Source organism: Neocloeon triangulifer, unplaced genomic scaffold (genome assembly GCF_031216515.1).
Source record: "Neocloeon triangulifer isolate White Clay Creek 2 clone unplaced genomic scaffold, ASM3121651v1 ptg000013l, whole genome shotgun sequence".
Taxonomy (NCBI): domain Eukaryota; kingdom Metazoa; phylum Arthropoda; class Insecta; order Ephemeroptera; family Baetidae; genus Neocloeon; species Neocloeon triangulifer.
In genome coordinates, this window is record NW_026775555.1 from 619,444 (window position 1) to 638,893 (window position 19,450).

At 39.2% G+C, this 19,450-nt stretch overlaps 1 protein-coding gene and 1 long non-coding RNA gene across 8 annotated transcripts in view; both read left to right on the forward strand.

Moving 5' to 3' along the window:
- The window catches only part of LOC132198575 (transient receptor potential cation channel trpm), a 92,186-nt gene that overhangs the window by 19,845 nt on the left and 52,891 nt on the right, over positions 1-19,450 (forward strand). For all 6 annotated transcript variants that reach the window (XM_059622681.1, XM_059622683.1, XM_059622680.1 and 3 more), the window contains one exon: positions 2,536-2,615. In XM_059622681.1, coding sequence (XP_059478664.1) covers positions 2,536-2,615 — 80 coding nt within the window. The remainder of the gene's footprint in view (positions 1-2,535; positions 2,616-19,450) is intronic.
- LOC132198584 (uncharacterized) lies at positions 11,631-14,533 on the forward strand. 2 transcript variants are annotated; one of them, XR_009441995.1, is made up of 6 exons: positions 11,631-12,831; positions 12,890-13,113; positions 13,176-13,430; positions 13,493-13,700; positions 13,767-13,922; positions 14,138-14,533. It is a non-coding gene; the product is annotated as an uncharacterized LOC132198584 (long non-coding RNA). The 2 variants fall into 2 exon arrangements; XR_009441996.1 differs by having other exon boundaries at positions 13,493-13,696.

Consider the following 19,450-nt stretch of genomic DNA (forward strand, 5'->3'; position numbering starts at 1 on the left):
AACAACACACCGCCTCACTGTTAAGATGTGTTGGGCGCGGTGATAAGAAACGTTCAAGGAAAAGGCTTTGTTAGTAATTTAAAGAAAAGCTTAGTTTTTTTTATCAGTGTGTAATTTTCCTTTATTTTACATAAATCCTAATTTTTAAAAGTAAATTGGAAGAACAATATAATTATGATAAAATTGTTCTATTTTATTTTTATTTGTGAATTATTAGCAATAATAAAATATCAAATCAATTTAAACTATTAAAATTAAGCGGCAAAAAAATAAACTTTTGATGTATGTATTTAAATTGTTTACACTAAATTTTGTCAAAAGCGACCTTTTTCTAAAATTTTTTTATGGCTTTCAAATGTGTCATGTGCTTTTTGCTATAAAGAAATTCCGCCAGAATTCCACTGAAATATTTTGCTGAAAATAAATCAGCAAGAATAAAATAATTACTGTTTTGATTTTAATTAAATAATTATATTAATTGTAAAATCACTTTCCGTCTCATGGGATTTTGATTGATTAAACCAACACATTCCGAGTTCTCTCAACCAGGCGCCGTCAACTGATTTCCATTACAGCTCGTGCGTCGCGTGAAACCCAGCCATATACATTTTTTTGTCCATATTCACAGCGCTTCATGTAATATGAAGCAGGTGCTTTTATGTGGAGCAAAATTTAATATGCATTCACTTTGAGCGCGACTTTTTAATCACACAGCCCATATTTTATTGAAACTTTCAGCGTGTACATCCCACACAAAGTGTGGAATTGAAATCGCACCGGAGCAGAATAAATAGGCAAATGTAAATGCCGCGTTTTTGGATCGCTCTTGCACTGAGGGCATTTGAGACGAGGACTCTTTCATTCTCACTCTTGACACATGACACAACATTGAACGTATATGCAATCTGGCGATCACCTCTGCCCGACCGGTTGCATAATTTGCCCCTTTGTGCAAGATGGTTCAGAATGAAGCCTTATTGTTAGTAATCGCAAAGGCATCATCGTCAACTTTTGATTGTTAAAATATTTTTTCAAAATATCCGCTTTTTTATTAATTAATCAATAAAAAAGATTATTATCATTGGTGTCGTCCAATTGCTACATCACATTGTTTACATTAAATTTTTGAAAACAATTTGAGAAAAGAAATTGTTTAGCCAAGTGGCTCCGCCATTAGCAAGAATTTTTTATTGAAAATGGATAGCAACATGCAAAATTTTATATAGAATTTTAAATTATTATTTTATAAATGTATGTTTTGTTGCCCGTTGGAGCTTCAAAAAGATAACAGCCTGTGTCTGTGTGTCTGTTATTTTATAATAAAACGTGGCACAGTGCAGATTAAGTTTCAAGCCTTTTTTATACGCTACTCGTCAAGGTACAGAAGAAAGCAGAGATGACTGTCGGTGGCCTTTGTGACAACTATGCGGTGCCAGGGTTGTGATTAATTCGGGGAGCTTTGCTGCGGTTCAAAAATAAACATCAGCGAGAGCAGTTTTTTAGTGTAGAACGTTAAATCTATTTTTTTTGGCGCGTACGCCAGCTGATTCAATATTAACAACCTGAGAGTGCGCCAAATTTTGTTTCCTTAAAAAAATTTCTTTTTAACCTTTGATCCAGATTTTTTGCTTTGAATAAAACACGTGTACAATTAAAAAGACCACAAAGTGGAAAACATACCGAGGTATTGACAGATTGTTTTTCATTCACCAAAGCTCTGCGATGCATGTTATTAAGCAACGAGAGCAAATTAAACGAACAAAGCGTGACTGTGGATTGCAAATGTTTTGTTTTGTCTGTCGGCACAGGTATAATTACGCAAAACCATGTCCCATAATGTAAAATCGTGGGCAGAATGAATGTACAAGACCTGGGTACTCATTGCGGGTAGTAGCGGAAAATCTAACAACGTACAAATCTCATTAAAAATCATCCCGATCTGATGCATTCAAATAGATTTGAAGTTTTGTAGTTATTCTATGGTTTCGCCATAGTTCCTGCCGTGCCGTTTCTTGATTAGTGAAGAATAAATAATTATAATGACTAATGAGTATGAAATTATTATTTATGGTTATAAAAAACATTAAATATAAAATATAATACAATGTTATGATGTCTTTTATAAAAAGTAAGTTATTATATCGATTATGAGTTTCAGTGAGTTCATCACTAGCACAGCACTGTGTGCCTGTTTTTAACCAATTTTTTATAGTTGATGGTTTTGACTTGTTTGGAGAATAATAAATTGAATTTAATTATTTAATTAAGAAAGATTAAAAGCAATCCTTGTGCCTAATTATGTATTTACTCAACCATAAAGATAATTTATGATCGATGCATCTCGATATGGGCAGCGATTGCCTCTGTGATATATCAATAAATATTATTTGCAACTAAAGAGAAGAAAAGAAAATATAAAAATATATTTTTGAAATTATCATTGGGTAATGGAACGTCTCTTTACAATTTACTGCACACTCCAGTAAAACTCCACTTGGTGATCATTGAAGGTAAAAATTTTTTCGTGCGTTTCAGACGGCGCGGAGTTGGGTGGAAGCCAACTTTCAGAAACGAGAGTGCATCAAGTTCATCCCGACCAAGGCCGACGAGCACCGGTGAGTACTGCTTTCGCCCATTTCTAGTCTTTCCGGCCCAGTAATTCTCGCGCCGTATTACCACCTCGCTCAGCCAGTTAAAGTTAGTACCGCTATCTAGTCGGCAGCGACCGCCCGCCCGCGCGAAACTACCAACTTAATGACTTAATACCTTAATTAATTTCGCAGCGCGGCTCCAAAATCTGGAGCAGCTCGTTGCTTTGCCCTCGGGACGAAGACGTTTAATCAGCGCGAGGGTTGCCAATCCGACACACAATTTTGTCCATAACGCACGCCTGAGAAATTTTGATTTTCTCGAGGGGGTTGAACTCGGGAAAGTTTTGAATTTCGGGGCTACTGGGAGATTGCATTCCAAATTCCTAAACATTTTAGAGGAAATTGCAAGAGTATTATTTCTAACTAACGCATAACTTCAGTTTTCGTTGATTATGATTAATTGCTAATTTCAATTTCAGAGAATTTATTATCAAATTCTATGCAGTACAAAAACCTTAGATTTGCTAAATTATATTTGAAGTTTGAAGCTTGAGAAGAAAAATATGTATTGGAAGATCTTTGCGTAATTTTTATTTACTATTTCGAGTAGAAACTAGAGTTTACAAATGTTTCATGATAAAGATGCATTATTTTCCCCATTTTTCATTGGTTTTGTGTTACAGTTTTCGTTGCAACAGAAGCTTATGAACTCGGTCAGTTTTATCCTATAATATTTATAAAAAAAGCTTTTCAATCGGTACCCAAAAACCAATTTGGATTTAAAACAAAGAATTTTTAAATTTTAATTGCTTCCAAGTCCTTTAATTAAAATAATATAATAATTTTAGAGAATTACTTTAGTAAAAAATAGGAATTTACAATATCCAACCAAGAATCCTCCTTTCTAGAATAAGCCTTTTTGGTAGTTGTTACACTTTTATTTGTTACCAACATAAAAACAAAGCCATTAAAGACTTGAGTATATCTCTTAAAACGTCATTCAGCTTTCCAGAGCTCTGTTCAAATTACCCGTTGTGAGCCAGAACAAGAGGGAAGGAACATAAATAACACGGGCTCCTCCAACAATTCATCTGCCGGTGATCGCTTTTACACACAATTTCCCACTCGCCTGTCATGCTGGTGGGCGGCATTTGGCTGTCGATTTATGTGAATCCTTTGTTTATACGCCTCTCAAAATAATCCCCGGCAGCACAGCTAATAATTTTAAAAGAGAGCAGAGAAAAATAACAAAAATCAATCCAGAAAAACGGAGCTGATTCAGAGTGTATTTTCGTGATGTGCGTTTATTTTATTTGTCGGGGTCGAGATTGGATGGCCCAAGTTGAATCCCCAGAGAAATGCATTACCGTCTAGTCGCTCTAATATTGGACTTCGGGCTCGTTTGGATTCGGATCCGTTTACGTGCGACTGCATTCATGAAAAAGTGGCCCGATTGAAAGATCTGGCAGTTGAAGACTGACGTTTCTCGTGCTTTGACGTTTTTACCACCACACTCTTGTTGAGTTTGGGGAAAAGGAAAGCAGATTTAAAAAACAGTACAAGGAGGTTGATGTTGTGATTATGGAATTCATATTATGTAATACTGCTGAAAATACCTGATTATGTGTTAGAGACTTTTAAAATCATATACCATTTGTGATTCAATCATTTCGTAGCGAATCACAATGGCAATTTTTCATTGCATTGTGCTGGCGAGAAGTTTTTTTGCACAGATCAATCCATTACCGCTAAGTGGATTACTTTTCCTGCTCCTTTTGCGATCGTTCACTCTTTCGATTGGATTTTAATCTCAAGAAGTCCCGCTCACGTCTGCGTCTTGCGGCGAGAACAAGTGGGTCAGATAGGGCTATTTATCCAGCCTTTTGCGGTCACCCTTTAATAAGCTCATCTGCGGAAAGACAAAGGCGGTCTGATGCATTTCCACAAGTTCCAGCCTCTAGTCGACAAAGCCTCTCTGATCTGCCTTGGAGGCAGATTTACGTATTCGCCGCGTGCACTTGCAGCTGAGCAGCCGGCGAGAGAGTCTAACGACCTGTTTTGTAATCTCCGCGACGCAGCACAGCATCCTTGTTGTGTTGTTATTTACGAAAACGGCCGTCTGCCAACGACGTTTCCCGGCGGCACTCGTATAAATTTAACTGTGAACAGGTCTCTCAGAACTAAATTGATTCTGAAGCAAAAAATTTATGCTCGCTTGTAAGGAAATTAAAGTTCTGTAAGTTTTCTCAGAAGCAACGACATTTTTGCACAATTTCCTGCTTTTCTTTTAATGAGCTAGTGCCTCCAGCCAGATTCGTCTCCATGAAGGAAGATTTCTAATTTTCCGCACGGAGCGAAAAGCACATTTTTTGCCGAACGAATCAGTTTTCAGTTTTCACGCACTGATCGGAAGTTACATGAGAGAGACGAAAAAATTGTATGACAGGCGATTTTTTTTTTCGTTAAAGCGGTTGCCACAAAAAGAGCAAAAGATGGGGCCTCCAATTTTGCTTTAGTAAACACTCCATTCACGTTTAGCTAAAGTGGATCTCTTTTCAGTTGCTCGGCTTCGCGGAAATCTAATCAATTAGGCATCAATCTCGTCCGCCTTTCGGTCTTTTCTTGACGAGAGTGGAGAAGTCTTACATCTGATGTAACCCGAGCTATAGAAGCCGTTGCGAGCTCTATTGCTCAATCTCTATTTAGCGGACCGATTTCAGACTGCTGACACCAAGTATCAGTCAGTACCCTGCTGTCAATTAGGGTAATTGGGCAGCCACCCGCATTAATTGGATTATAATCCACCTACTTGTGTTGAATGAGATATTCGATGGCTATGTTCTAGCTTTTGGTTTGTTTTGGTTTTGGTCAAATCATATCCAACTTAAAAAAATCAAAAAATTTAAAAAAAGAACAAAAATTAACCATCAATCTGCTGAAATAAATAAATCCTTTCCTATCTATCCCTGTCAATTCTATTTCTTTGCTAAATTTCATTTTTTTAATACCATTCTTTTATTTTAAATGAAACAAATATTATCAAGTAGAATAAACCGTGAATGCACTAAGTACTTTAAAGTACCTTTTTTTTAAATTTCATGCTATAAAGTTGTAAAATTATTATTATTTTTATTATTATTGTTGTTGTTTGTCCAACATTACATTAAATTTTTGAAAACGGTTTATTTTGAAATGGAACTGTTTTACAAAACGGCATCACAACACTAGCAAGAAATCCGCTTACTACTTGTCTTCTTCTTCAGCAAAACCTAATACTTTTAGCGCTGATTAAAATACTTACCCACTTCATATCCAAATCCATGAGCAAACTTCAAACTCGAAAACCAAACGTACAAATTGGGAAATTTGCTCTGCAACCAAAATAATTAAATTATTTGCAGAGAGCGTGTATGGTTCGTGCCCCAAAACCCGTGGATTATTATCAGGCCGACGAGGGGATATGTATGATTTAATAATAAAAGGACGCAGCAAGGCGTCGGTTTTGCTTGCGAGCTCTAGCCTGGCAAAACTTGCGCTCGAAGCAAAACACCAGCGCCAATCTGTGCTGTCTGGAGCGCCACGACTGTAATCAGCGTAATTGCCGGCAGTCTAAAATTCCGCGCCGCCATGAAATTCGCAGACAAGCTATTTGAGGAGGCTGCTGGCTAGCGAGCCCCCAAAACAAGGATACGTAATTTGAATAAATTACTACGACACGCGCGCAGCACCCCGTCGTTCAGTTGAGAAAAGAAAAACTAACTGCTCTTTTCTGTGGGGGAGTAATCAGGCGACCATTGTTGTCGTTGTTTGACGAGAGCATTGTTTTCAAGCCGCTCGAAATGACGCAAATAACATTCTTCGACTTCATTTGTGCTGAAAGAGCAGTGTATATAATTTTTTCCTCTACAATATCATTATTGATTTCAGTTTACAGACGTGTTTTAATGCGTTTTTTTTTTATTAAATAAATTGAAAAAATTCAAAAAGTACATTAGGCACCTGCGGATCATGAAGCATAAAAATGGAATCGTTCTTGATGAATTTTTTTAGCAATTTTTGTTACGCAGATGGCATTTCTCTTCAAATTTGGCAACCGTCTCTAAATAATCAAATAATATATGATTGATTTCTTGATAAAGATTGTTTTACTCTATTGTGTGATGCAAACCAACAAATTTTTGTATGAACTTATGTGCTATGTATTTGGGCATTAATTGCCTGATCCTGATGGTAATAGAAAACCTTGCATCTGCGCAGATATAATAAAAAAAGACTAATATTCCAAAACCTATTTTAAAGTTGTTATACTGAACACATGGGAAAAAAATTAGCAAATTGATCAATTGATCTCGGCGCGGAACTCTCTTGAGGTCCCGCGTTTTAGCAACTTTTTTTGGCCGTTTCTACACATTTTGTAGTTTTCGTTCGTATTTGACTTTATTTGTGAGGAATAATTAACAATAGAAATAATTGTGCAGAAAAAACATAGACATACACACACAAAGCGTTTTCATAACAATGGGTCACACAATCGAGCGTTTTAGCATCCAATTTGCAGCTTACACGTTTTAGCCCCAAAAGAGACGGGCAGCACCTTTTTTTTATAGATATTTATTGATTCAAATATCTAATTTAGGACTAAAAACCGATGAGTTTAGATTAGATTAACAATATATATGAATTATTTATTAAATAATAATAAATATATCTTTCAAATAAAAAAATATTTGTTGCATTAGACATATTAGTGCATCTCCAATTTGTGTTTACAGTAAGTCAATAAAGTGTTTGTACTCTAAACTACTATCGCAGTCAAAATGTATTTCTAGAGGCGGCGCCGCAGGTGGATTTCGGCGCCGTTGTCGACGAGCAGGAAGTACGCGTGCCGATTGTTTAGCACGGCAAACATTGACCTGCAATCGAGAAAAAAACTCATGGATAGTTTGCGGTGGTTTGCGCCGGTCATTGGTGCGGAATAAAGCGGTCAGGTCCAACTTTTTTTGGTGAACAACAATAAAAAGTTAGAGACAAATAGAGAGAACATATGGTGGAAAGAAAGTTTTCATCGAGTTTCATTAAAGTCTTCAGATAGGCCAGATTTAATGAGAAATTTTGTTTGAATTAGATATTTTGAGGCGTTTTAACCGCGGCAGATCCTCTTCTGAGAACATTCGCTTGCACTCTTCACGGTTTCCACATAATCCACTTTGTTTCAAATCACATTCAAGACACGCAGTGTTAAATTGTTTGCATTCAATAATTGAAAAGCCGTTTGTTCGTTTTGAATGAACGGGAAATTGTTGGATAAAATGGCACAATCACTAGAAAAAATAATTCGATCGAAATTGGCAGGAGAAGATTATGGAAGAAAACGGGCTTTGTCCTTGTTGAAAATTGTTTTTGTTGGCCATACCAGTTTCGGTCATGGCTGCGATCCTAGATCCTATTTCGTAAGTAAACGAGCTGCTCGCTGATTAATGCAAGAAAAAATAATACAATTAACAAGCATATCACCAATACAAAATTGCAAACATTTCACTGTGAAAAGCCGCAAAATATTTTCGCAACTATATTTTTCCAGCTCTTGGCGCTGTTTTCACATGGAAGCAGATAAGACAGAGGCGTTAATTTATTTTACTGAGGGTGGATATTCTCATTATCGTCAAACACCATTTTAAAGCAAGTAATTTCGCTGAATAAACTCGTCCTTCCGCAAAGATAACTCCGCCAGAGAAGCGTAGAAACATTCCGTTTCATTACTCTTCCTCCACAATAGCATTCCACCTTGAACACACAATGCATCATAAAGCTCTATTTCTTCCACACGGGAACACACTATTTATTTTCTCCTCGCACAGCAGCCCTCTCGTGACCAAGTAAAAGTGTCGGTTTTCGCTGCAGTGCGGCCGCTGTGTGCAGCGGCGGCGGCAGTCAGGTGGCGATCGATGCACCAGCCACGCATAAGGAACGCATTCCGCCGCGGCCGGGCCTTTGGCTGCCCCTAGAACAGTCGACCGACCACCCCTCGGAGCCGACCAACAGGTCGTTCAAACATGGGCTTGCCGCTTCGCAATCGGAACAAAAGCCCACTACTTAGTTTCACCTGCAAACGATTGAGCGAACTTTGTTCAACTGTTTATTGCTCTTGATGTTTTATGGCTGAATGGGGAGAGTTTACGAGAGGTTTATTCCCTGGGGGATCAGCTTTGGATTAGTTACCAGGTAGAAAAATTAGGCTTGTTATTTTACAAATCATTTATTAATTATTAATCTATTTATAATTTATACCACGACTCTCTGAATTTTCAAAATTTATCTTCAGTACTTTTTACAAATTTAACTCCAAATTAAATCTGAACGCAAATACAACTAAAATAAAAAACCTGCTGCTTTATAGGTTCAAGAAAAGTTTGTGTTTGTTGAATTTCAGTTTGCTAGTTTATTGTAAAAATACGACTATTGCATAGACGATTGGACGTCTAGGTACTAATTAAAATTTTTATACCTCGTATGTGACTGGCGTCAAGGCAACTCAAACACACATGATATTTAAATAGAAATGGAAATAATTGGGTGGTGCCTTCTGCACCATCAGTAAAGTGCACAGTCTTGTCTTGGCCTGACCCTAAAAGAAATGTATGTGGATTTATACTGAGAAAGCTAAACATGATAATTTTTCTACAGTCATAAGTCAATAAATATAAAATAAATAAGTGTCAAATTTCTCAAAAATCTAAATAAAGTCATTCAAAATCATTCCTCTTAAACTTTTAAAATGTTTTATAGAAGGCACGCAAAAACTCAGTGGCTCCAGTAGTTCAATCCTTTCAATCACAAAGTTTTTTTTAGGAAATTTAAAAAATCAAGAAAAATTGTTAGTTAATTTTTTGCTTCAAGAAATGCAGAATTCATACAAATTCAAAAGATTGGTAAAACGTTTGTTTAAATCACTAAATTATGATATTTGATTTCTTTTGTTTGTCAAAATTTCTAGTTACTTCGAGATGGAAGTTTTGTTTACAAGAAATCCATTCAAGGACTAAAAATATTCTCCGTCCATTCAATCAATTGAAGCAACCAGAAGCAGAATTTTGTAAAAATACCTACCAAGATTGAGTCGCGTTCGTGTCTCCTTTGACCAATCATCGCTGCCTATATTTTCCGTTGGCAAATCCAGCTCGGCTCAAAGAAAATCCTCATTCATCGAACTGACAAACCGAACAACTTTTTATGTTTCTCCTGTGCGTCCTAACGAAAATATTTCCCTTCTCGCAATTTTTGCATTGGCCTTTTCAATCCGCACTGCATTGTCGCTGGGAGAAAAAGAGGAACTCTCATGCGTTCCCTTTTTGTCCCCGCTCTCTAGCAAATCCAATTCTGCGAAAAATGCTCCTTTCGCAGCACACACAGAAATTTAAATTGCTAAAGAGGAAAATAAAAAGCCGTCAGCCAGGCTGGAAACTCGATGCGCTCATGGGGGAAGTGCTCCATATGGCATTCAAACAAGAGGCATCAATGAATACTTTATGAAAAAAAAAAATAAGATTTTTCTTTTTAATTTTCTTTTTTTTTCTCTCTGAAGACTTAGTCATTAAATTTACGCGTTTATTTATTCTGCATTCAAATACATTGAAATACACAACATCTTACATCAAGTCAATGCACAAAATTAATTTCTTCCCTCTTATAATTATGGTTTTAAACAAATTTTTAATTACCATCATAAATACAATGCTGATATGATGGATGCAATTTGATATTTTAGTGGCCAATTTCAAAGATTATTTTCTGTGCATACGTTGATCTATACGAAATTAATATTATTCGTATAAAATTAATCCCCAATTAAGTAATAGACCAGAATATTATTTTCTATGATATTTTGAGTGAATTTTATATATATTTACACATTTACAGCCTTTAATCTTCTTAATGATTAGAGGAAAAAGGACTGACATTTTTTTAAATCTTTTTAATAAACATGATGCACTTCCCTTGACTTTGATAAAGAAGACTTCATTCCTCCCACCCAACTTAAAGTTGGTAAATTACGCTCTGCCAAAGTGGCCGCGCGCAGAGCAGCATTCGCCAGTTTGCCACCGTGCAGCACTTAATTTATAGCCGCGCGATATTTGCTCTGCTTTAATATTTAATATTTGCCCAGTCGCTTTGTTTGCTCCGTGTGATTGCAGGCGGGCTTGATTTCATTAGCTGTGCGCAAAAAAAGCGCATTGCAGCAGGATTTTTTTCTTTTTGCGAAAGGATGAAGGAGGAAAAACTCTGACAATAGCATCCTTTCTCATGCATATTTGCGAGCAATGGAGGGGGAAGACAAATAGTAAGTCTGTAAAAAGGTTGACGTGCAGCCGTCGCGCCCGCCCGTCTGCTTGTTGCTGGTATTACAAATTTAGTTTATTGCAAACCAAAATAATAATGTTGCAAGTAAGGGGTTTGCATATTATTATACTGACTGATTATTTAATTGTTTAATAAATTCTATTGTTTGGGGTATTCTGTTAAAACAAATTGGGTCAGCTTACAAACGGGCTTTATTTAACACAACAATTCTGGTAGAATGGTAAATTTCACTGACTCGAAATTGTTAGTTTAATGTCTCTTGGAAAATAAACAAATGGGAGCGGTGTTCCCTGGGTAGGCCGGCTGGCTGCCCTGGAAACGTCCTTGCTGGGAACCCGGACGGCTCCCTGCAGGTCGGCGGCGGCTCTCGGCGCGGCCGGGGCCCACGGCGTGCGGGTCTCTGGCGGCGGACGTTCGGACGCCTTCGTCCGAGCGCTCGCTGGCGGCGTGCCACGTCGGCGCCCGATTCCTCGGACAGGAAGGAGCTGGGGACATAAACAATTGGTCACTCGGCTGTACTTCCGTCTCACGTAGTGGTTTGACCTTTCGGCCAAAAGAAGGCCTCAGGGAGAGACTAATTGGAATCTCTCTTACCTGGCAAAATTGCTCCGTACGGCTTCGGACGGCTCAGCCGCATCCGGGACAGTACGAGGGACACAGGTGTGTCTCTCGAAGGGCTCGGGACGCGGTCGGCCTTCCGGCTGTTCTCGGACGAGACAGCGCCGGGACAGGACAGCGGTCGGCGCCGTGGGACAGCTCGGACGGGTGCGAAGGGATCGGACGGGCGTCCGAAACTGCACTGGGTGTCCAGGTGTCCTGCGAACAGAGAGCAAAGGGTTAATGCTCTCCGTCAGCTGGCTCGAGTGTCGAAGCTTTACCTCTGATTTCTCTGAGGTCTGTCAGCCTTCTGCATCGAGCCAGCGGACGGAGCGCCTTTTATAGCGCGGGTAGCAGCCCTGGGAGGGTCGCGCAAAACCCACCCACCCATTTGATTTACATTGAGAACTTTCTAGATGCATCTAGAAAGTTCTGTGAATCTGCAGTTGAATTCTAAAATGCCTTTATAAATTCCCTTGAAGTGAATTGGAATCCCATGAATTGTACAAGCTAATTCCAATTGAATTTATAATAATTATTTGTAAATTTAAAGCTACTTTAAATTTAAAATAAACGCAATATTTATTTAAAAGAATTCAACTCAAAACAATTGCCAGAAATAAAAAAAAAGAATAATTAAAAAGAAAGCCCTTAAAAAATGAATTTAATTGTAAGCCGAAAATTAATTGATTAATAATAATAAAAAAAAACAATGAAGTTCTCCGATGACACAGCCACAGTCAAAACAAACAAATTAAGAGAGGAATAAAATAATTATTCCACACCAAATCCCCCTCTTTTGACTGGCGGCTGTGGTCAGCTGTGACTGGATGATCTCCAGGACGATTGCCAGGACGACGTACTGCACGTAGACTGTCCAGATCCTGAGCTCATGGCGCTGTCCTCAAGGAAAAACGTCGTGGGCACCATAATCACGCGTGAATCCGGCCTTGTTGTTGTTGTTTTTCGCATGCGGCGAGGGCGAGGTCTTGGTTCTTTGTGTGCTGATTTTTCCTTCTCCCTCTCCTGGCTTGATGGCGAACTTGGTTGTGGCGCCACTCTCATCTCTCTCCTGCTGATTTTTCTTCCCCCTCTTGTGAAAAGTTCATTGACTTTTTGGCCGCCACAGATAACAGCTGGCCCACGTTGTTTATTTGCCGCACTCGTTGTGGTTTTTTGTGTGGGAGTTTTAATGGCAAATTCGGCCTTATCTGTCGGTTGTCGGCGTTGTCGGCGGTGCCGTCGGCAAGTAAATGCATGCTGGGCGATGTGGTCGGCAGGTGGGGTAAGTTTTGGCTGTATTAACCGGCTCAATGCACTCAAGATTTTCTCTTCATTTGCAGAAATTTTGTCTTCGTAAACCTGATTGGACACTGTGCGACACGGCAAGCTCGCTTTAGAAGCCCTTTGTTGTCGTCGCTTGAACCGTCTTTTCCGTCGACGTTTCTCTTTACGAGTCGCAGAAGGGACGTGGTCGTTGCTGGCGGATGGTCGGTGGGTATGGACAATATCCTTTTGGTTTGACGGAGGTGAGAATGGACATGGAGCGTGAGAGGTGGAGTTGCTGGTAAATAAATTTTCTGAAAAAGTTGCACTATTTTCATTCACATTTTCTTCGTTCCCCCTCAGGTTAGAAGGTGCTTTGGATGAACTTGATTCTGTCTGTTCATGGAAATTTGACGGAAATGGTGGAAGCACTGCACCAGGTGGAATGGCTGGCAGCCATTGTTGGGAGGAAAACGGACTGGAGAGTGGAGGAACTGCCGATGAGTATTGCGGACTCGAAGCAGCGGGAAATGGCCCTGGCCAGCGTTGGTTCATTTGAGGGTGGCTTCTGAAGGCAGCAAGTGGAGGAAAATTTTGTTGTTGAGGGAAACAGTGTTGGTGAGTTTGCCTATTTTCCTGCTGGAAGTCTTCATTTAATCTATCTTTAATGTGTTTGGCAGTTTCTTCAACGAGAATGGCGATTTTGCGTGCCTCAAGAATTGATTTTGGCTGCCGGATGTACACCTGCCAATAAAAGTCGACTCGTAGGCCCCGGATGAAAATGCGCAGGAACTCCGCTTCTCTAATGTCAAAGTTTTGTTTTAAACTTAATCCAACAATGGGTTGTTCATGGTGCCACAATTCGTCTGCCAGCCCTCTCAATCGTAGGTAAAATTCCTCTGAACTTTCCCCCTCAAGCTGACAGGCTTTTACAAATTTTCTGTGCAATTGCAGGGTGCTTACTGGCGGCTCAAATTCGTCTTGAAAAACTTTCTGGAGTGAGGAGAAGTTGCTGATGGTGGCCTCGTCAAGATGCTTAACAAACTCCCTTGCTCGTCCAGAAGTGCGGAAAAGTAACAACCACCACACATCTTTTGGCTGCAGTTGTTGGTAGGTGAAAAATCCAGCAATGCTGATAAGAAAATCCTCCAGCAATATTTTGTCTCCAGAGAATACAGGGATTAATGTCAAGTCCAACTTGGGTTGAAAATATTGCCCATTTTGTGTCTGGTTGGACAATTGTGTAGTGTGTAGTGTTTTTCCCCTGTTTTCTATTTTTTTGTGTAATTTGTCATAAAATATTTGCTGACCAGTTTTTATTTCAGGTCTCTCTGTGAGTACATCTGGTTTTGGCGCCTCGTCATGATTGATGTGGGACACTGGGTGTTCAGGCAGCAGTTGGCCAACCTGTGATGCGCCGTCCAAGGGGAGGAGGTGCTCCTGAGGGTGCAGGACATCCACCTGAGTGTACTGCTGGTATTGGCAAGAAAGAAGTGTTTGTTGTTGTTGAAGTGGGAGGGAAATTTGTGCAATTGGGTTGTTGTCGTCCGACTTGTACAGCTGTAGAGTCTTTCCAGGGTCACACCCTCCAGGGTCACACCCCGTTGTTGTCTGCTCAGCAGCCAGGGGTCCAAAATGAATTTGATTTAAAAATAAAGGAGACAGTTGTTCTTTGTCTGCCATTGTATTTTAACAAAATAAAGTTGTAAAAATTGTGTAAATTGTAATTTGTTTATCGTGTTTGTCAGTATAATCCCCAGGAGTGCCAGGATCGCCAATTGGTATTACAAATTTAGTTTATTGCAAACCAAAATAATAATGTTGCAAGTAAGGGGTTTGCATATTATTATACTGACTGATTATTTAATTGTTTAATAAATTCTATTGTTTGGGGTATTCTGTTAAAACAAATTGGGTCAGCTTACAAACGGGCTTTATTTAACACAACAATTCTGGTAGAATGGTAAATTTCACTGACTCGAAATTGTTAGTTTAATGTCTCTTGGAAAATAAACAAATGGGAGCGGTGTTCCCTGGGTAGGCCGGCTGGCTGCCCTGGAAACGTCCTTGCTGGGAACCCGGACGGCTCCCTGCAGGTCGGCGGCGGCTCTCGGCGCGGCCGGGGCCCACGGCGTGCGGGTCTCTGGCGGCGGACGTTCGGACGCCTTCGTCCGAGCGCTCGCTGGCGGCGTGCCACGTCGGCGCCCGATTCCTCGGACAGGAAGGAGCTGGGGACATAAACAATTGGTCACTCGGCTGTACTTCCGTCTCACGTAGTGGTTTGACCTTTCGGCCAAAAGAAGGCCTCAGGGAGAGACTAATTGGAATCTCTCTTACCTGGCAAAATTGCTCCGTACGGCTTCGGACGGCTCAGCCGCATCCGGGACAGTACGAGGGACACAGGTGTGTCTCTCGAAGGGCTCGGGACGCGGTCGGCCTTCCGGCTGTTCTCGGACGAGACAGCGCCGGGACAGGACAGCGGTCGGCGCCGTGGGACAGCTCGGACGGGTGCGAAGGGATCGGACGGGCGTCCGAAACTGCACTGGGTGTCCAGGTGTCCTGCGAACAGAGAGCAAAGGGTTAATGCTCTCCGTCAGCTGGCTCGAGTGTCGAAGCTTTACCTCTGATTTCTCTGAGGTCTGTCAGCCTTCTGCATCGAGCCAGCGGACGGAGCGCCTTTTATAGCGCGGGTAGCAGCCCTGGGAGGGTCGCGCAAAACCCACCCACCCATTTGATTTACATTGAGAACTTTCTAGATGCATCTAGAAAGTTCTGTGAATCTGCAGTTGAATTCTAAAATGCCTTTATAAATTCCCTTGAAGTGAATTGGAATCCCATGAATTGTACAAGCTAATTCCAATTGAATTTATAATAATTATTTGTAAATTTAAAGCTACTTTAAATTTAAAATAAACGCAATATTTATTTAAAAGAATTCAACTCAAAACAATTGCCAGAAATAAAAAAAAAGAATAATTAAAAAGAAAGCCCTTAAAAAATGAATTTAATTGTAAGCCGAAAATTAATTGATTAATAATAATAAAAAAAAACAATGAAGTTCTCCGATGACACAGCCACAGTCAAAACAAACAAATTAAGAGAGGAATAAAATAATTATTCCACACCATTGCAAACAACTTGTGCTAGCCATTTCCATATGTTTGCAACCCCAAATTCATCCTACATTATTCCAAATGTTTCCTTTTTATACCTCAAGTGAATTGGCAGGTTCCTACTGTTGCGCTCAATTCAATTCAATCTTTCAATGTGATGCGAAAATTAGCAATTAAAGAGCAATAAAAGTAGTAATCTGTAATTTTATTTTAATTTCTAACTGACTTTTGTTTTCAAGATACCCAAAAATAATTTCATTAACGAAAAAAAATTTGTTTAATAAAATTTTAAATAATGAATTTTAAACTTCTACGAATTTTTACTTTTTAATTATTATAGAAAAATCAATGTAAAATAATAAGAATTTTCAATAATTGACAGAATATTATTTATTATTTCCTTTTACAATTCTTAAATAAATTTAGTTACCTACCACTTTATTTGTTAGAAATGAAGAGATCGGGCTTTTCGTCATTGCAAAAATAGTCTTTAATTAACTAGACAAATTTTGCAATGAGGAAAATCACGATCTCTTCATTTCAATGATCATCTCTGCGATTGTCAATTTCTTCATACTTTTATTTTATTCACTTACGTTAGGATTACTTATTGATTTCTTAAATAAATATTTGCATCTATAATCTCTTATGCCAAAATAAAAAGTTTTTTTATTATAAAAAATTAAATGTAAGGTAGTTCATGATGAAAAAATCACAATTTTTGTCATTAAATCCTGAAATTAGGAAAACTGGCAAAAGTGTTGTCGTGCAATTTTTGTCTGGAAAAGTAGTGTTGAAATATTATAAATTGGTTAGAAATACAATGCACTTCATGGAACGCCTTTTGGGATTTGAAGGAAAAAAAATCGGAAAAGTTGGAATATTTATATCCATACCAGTAGGGGGGAAGGGAGGGTCCGGGGTACGCTTTTTGAATGGGCGGAGCCTAGGGGTGGGGGAGGGTGGGGGCGTGGCCAGAAGGGGCGGAGCTCCCTCCCATTGGTGGGGGGAGGGTCCAAGATGGCCGCCGGAGGCGTGGCCTAAGAATCCAAGATGGCCGCCCGAGAATTAAAGATGGCCGCCCAAGAATCCAAGATGGCCGCCCGAGAATCAATTATAGCGGCTAATTAGCATGATTGAAGACGATTTTCTTGAAGATCTGACGTCTTAAGATCAGCCCGGGCCCGTCTCAAGATGGTTCCCGAGGAGCCGGCCCGTCTTCTAGGAGGCTTCGGTCCCCCATAAGACTCAATGCAGACCCGAGATTTGGCATTTTCTTGAAGATTTCTCTGAGATTTCTTTAAGATTTCTTTAAGATTTTCCAATTTCTTACGGCTTTCTCAAGATTTTTCAGCGTCTTTAAGAACGTCTTTAAGATTTTCCAATTTTCTTAAGATTTTCAACTTTCTTGGAATTTTCTTGAAATTTTTTTTTCGATTTTTAGATAGGATTTTACGTGTTAAATCGATTTTTCCAACTTTCAGGGCTGTATTATGATAAATTAAAGATGTTTTCGTTAGTTTTATGTTTTTTTTTTTTAATTTTTAAATTTTTTTTTTCAATACACACATTAAGAAAAGCACACAAATGTATAAATATGCACAAAAATATAAATTTATTCCATCTGAATTTCTTCTTCGTCTTCGGCATCTTCTAACACTACATTACAATTACCATATGCATAAGAAACCGTTGGATCGTCGACAGTTACAATACGCTTCGTATCGAGAGCACAAAGTGCCTTCTTATTTAATCTAACAGTGTACAAAGAATGAGAAAAATTTCTTATCATATTAAATGAGGCGTAAACTGGTTTTTGACTGAACAAAACTTTCTTATACTGCTCATAAAGAAGGTTTTTCTTAACATGTTTGCTCACGCCTTTACATTTGCTAATGCATCTCTCCTTTAACTTCAGACAGTACAATTTCGCGCGCAAACCTACAAAGCCGCTGGCCACTTCGCTGCCCAATTCATTCTTCCACTTCCCCAGGACTTGCTTGTTGTGCAAGCTGTAGCATTTACTCGAGGGATCGTAATTAGAGGTATCAAAGAGCTCCTTCATATTAATCAGGTCTTGCTCAATGTCCTCCGTTCTAAGCTTCACAATGACTGCGTCGGTGTCGATCATGAGCAAAGTCATTCTTTCAGGCCCGTAATATTTCATCAGATGTTCATAATAGAACTGGTAGAGATGGATTTTCGCGATCTCGAGAATTGCAAAAGCTACCGGATAAAGAGTGTCCATCTGAACCTTCTTATTTAGCATTTCTACAAGTACGCAATCCTCGGCAAGAATAATTCTGTCACCGAAATTGAACTGGGCAATTTTCTTTTTCAACTCATCCTCATCCTTCACCAGATATAACTTTCTGAACTTCTCCTTTTGCATGCATAATCGGCCAAAAATTGAGTTATTCATGAGCTTGATTAAATCTTTCTGGATTTTGTTAGTGGCAGCAGCCCGCCTTGCGTTGTTTTTCTCAATAAAATCTTTAAGCCACGCGCCTTGTTCGTATCTTATTACACGTTTCACTGCTATAAGCTTTAAACCATGTCTGCAAGCCAGCTGGAGCATCCTCAAATCGCATACATAATCCCGCTTATCATGTAGTGTCAAAAGTAATTTCGCGATATTGTCACCGGGTGGTTTCTTTTTTTCACACAAAAATGGCATTGGATCGTGGTCTTTGTGGATCTCCTGTGGGACGTCCACGTCACATTCCATGATATAGCCATATTTTCCAGTTACATCAACTTCTAACCAATCGGTTTCTGCAAGGTTCTCTACCCAATTAAATCCGCGAGTCGGTAATTTTTGCGACATTGCAAATCCATAAAGATTATTAGCATCATAATGCTGGATATATTCGCAATTTTGCGAGTTCAAATCATCAAAATGGCCGACGTCTTTATTTTTTACTTCGGCGTATCTTGTTGAAATCCCACATATTCCCCCTCGAAAGCCTTTCATAATCATCTCGTGCATTTCCTCACTGACAATGTAGTCTATCTGAGCACCAGTATCAAACATTGCGGCATCAAACGCAAACCCGCTAATGGAAACATAGTTAATTACGTCCAGTCTGTAAGTTTGAAAAAAGTTTTCACGTGCACAGGCAATGACATCGCAAAGCAAGGCACAGTCTAATTTTAAATAAACGTCATAAAGCATTCCCAGATTTTTACAGTTAAATAATTTATACATTTGTAGAGTCCTCTCATATTGATCAGGATCAACAGGGGAATTTGTTAATTTATTAAAGAAGGCTTCAGGGGGTGGGACTCCTTCGTATTCTAATTTCTCAGGTGAAGAGACAAAGTCATATGGAAATGCTAATTTTTTAGTCAAAAGGGACACATTTTCTTTTCCGAAAAGCTCTTCCACGGTTTTAAAACTCTCGGGAGGAAGACATGCGGCCCAATTATCTAGAGAACCCGGCAATATCCTACAGCTGTCAAGTATTCGAACGCTCTGGCCGTACCAGCGCTTAAATACCGCCTTGAATTTTGTGCCTGTTTCAG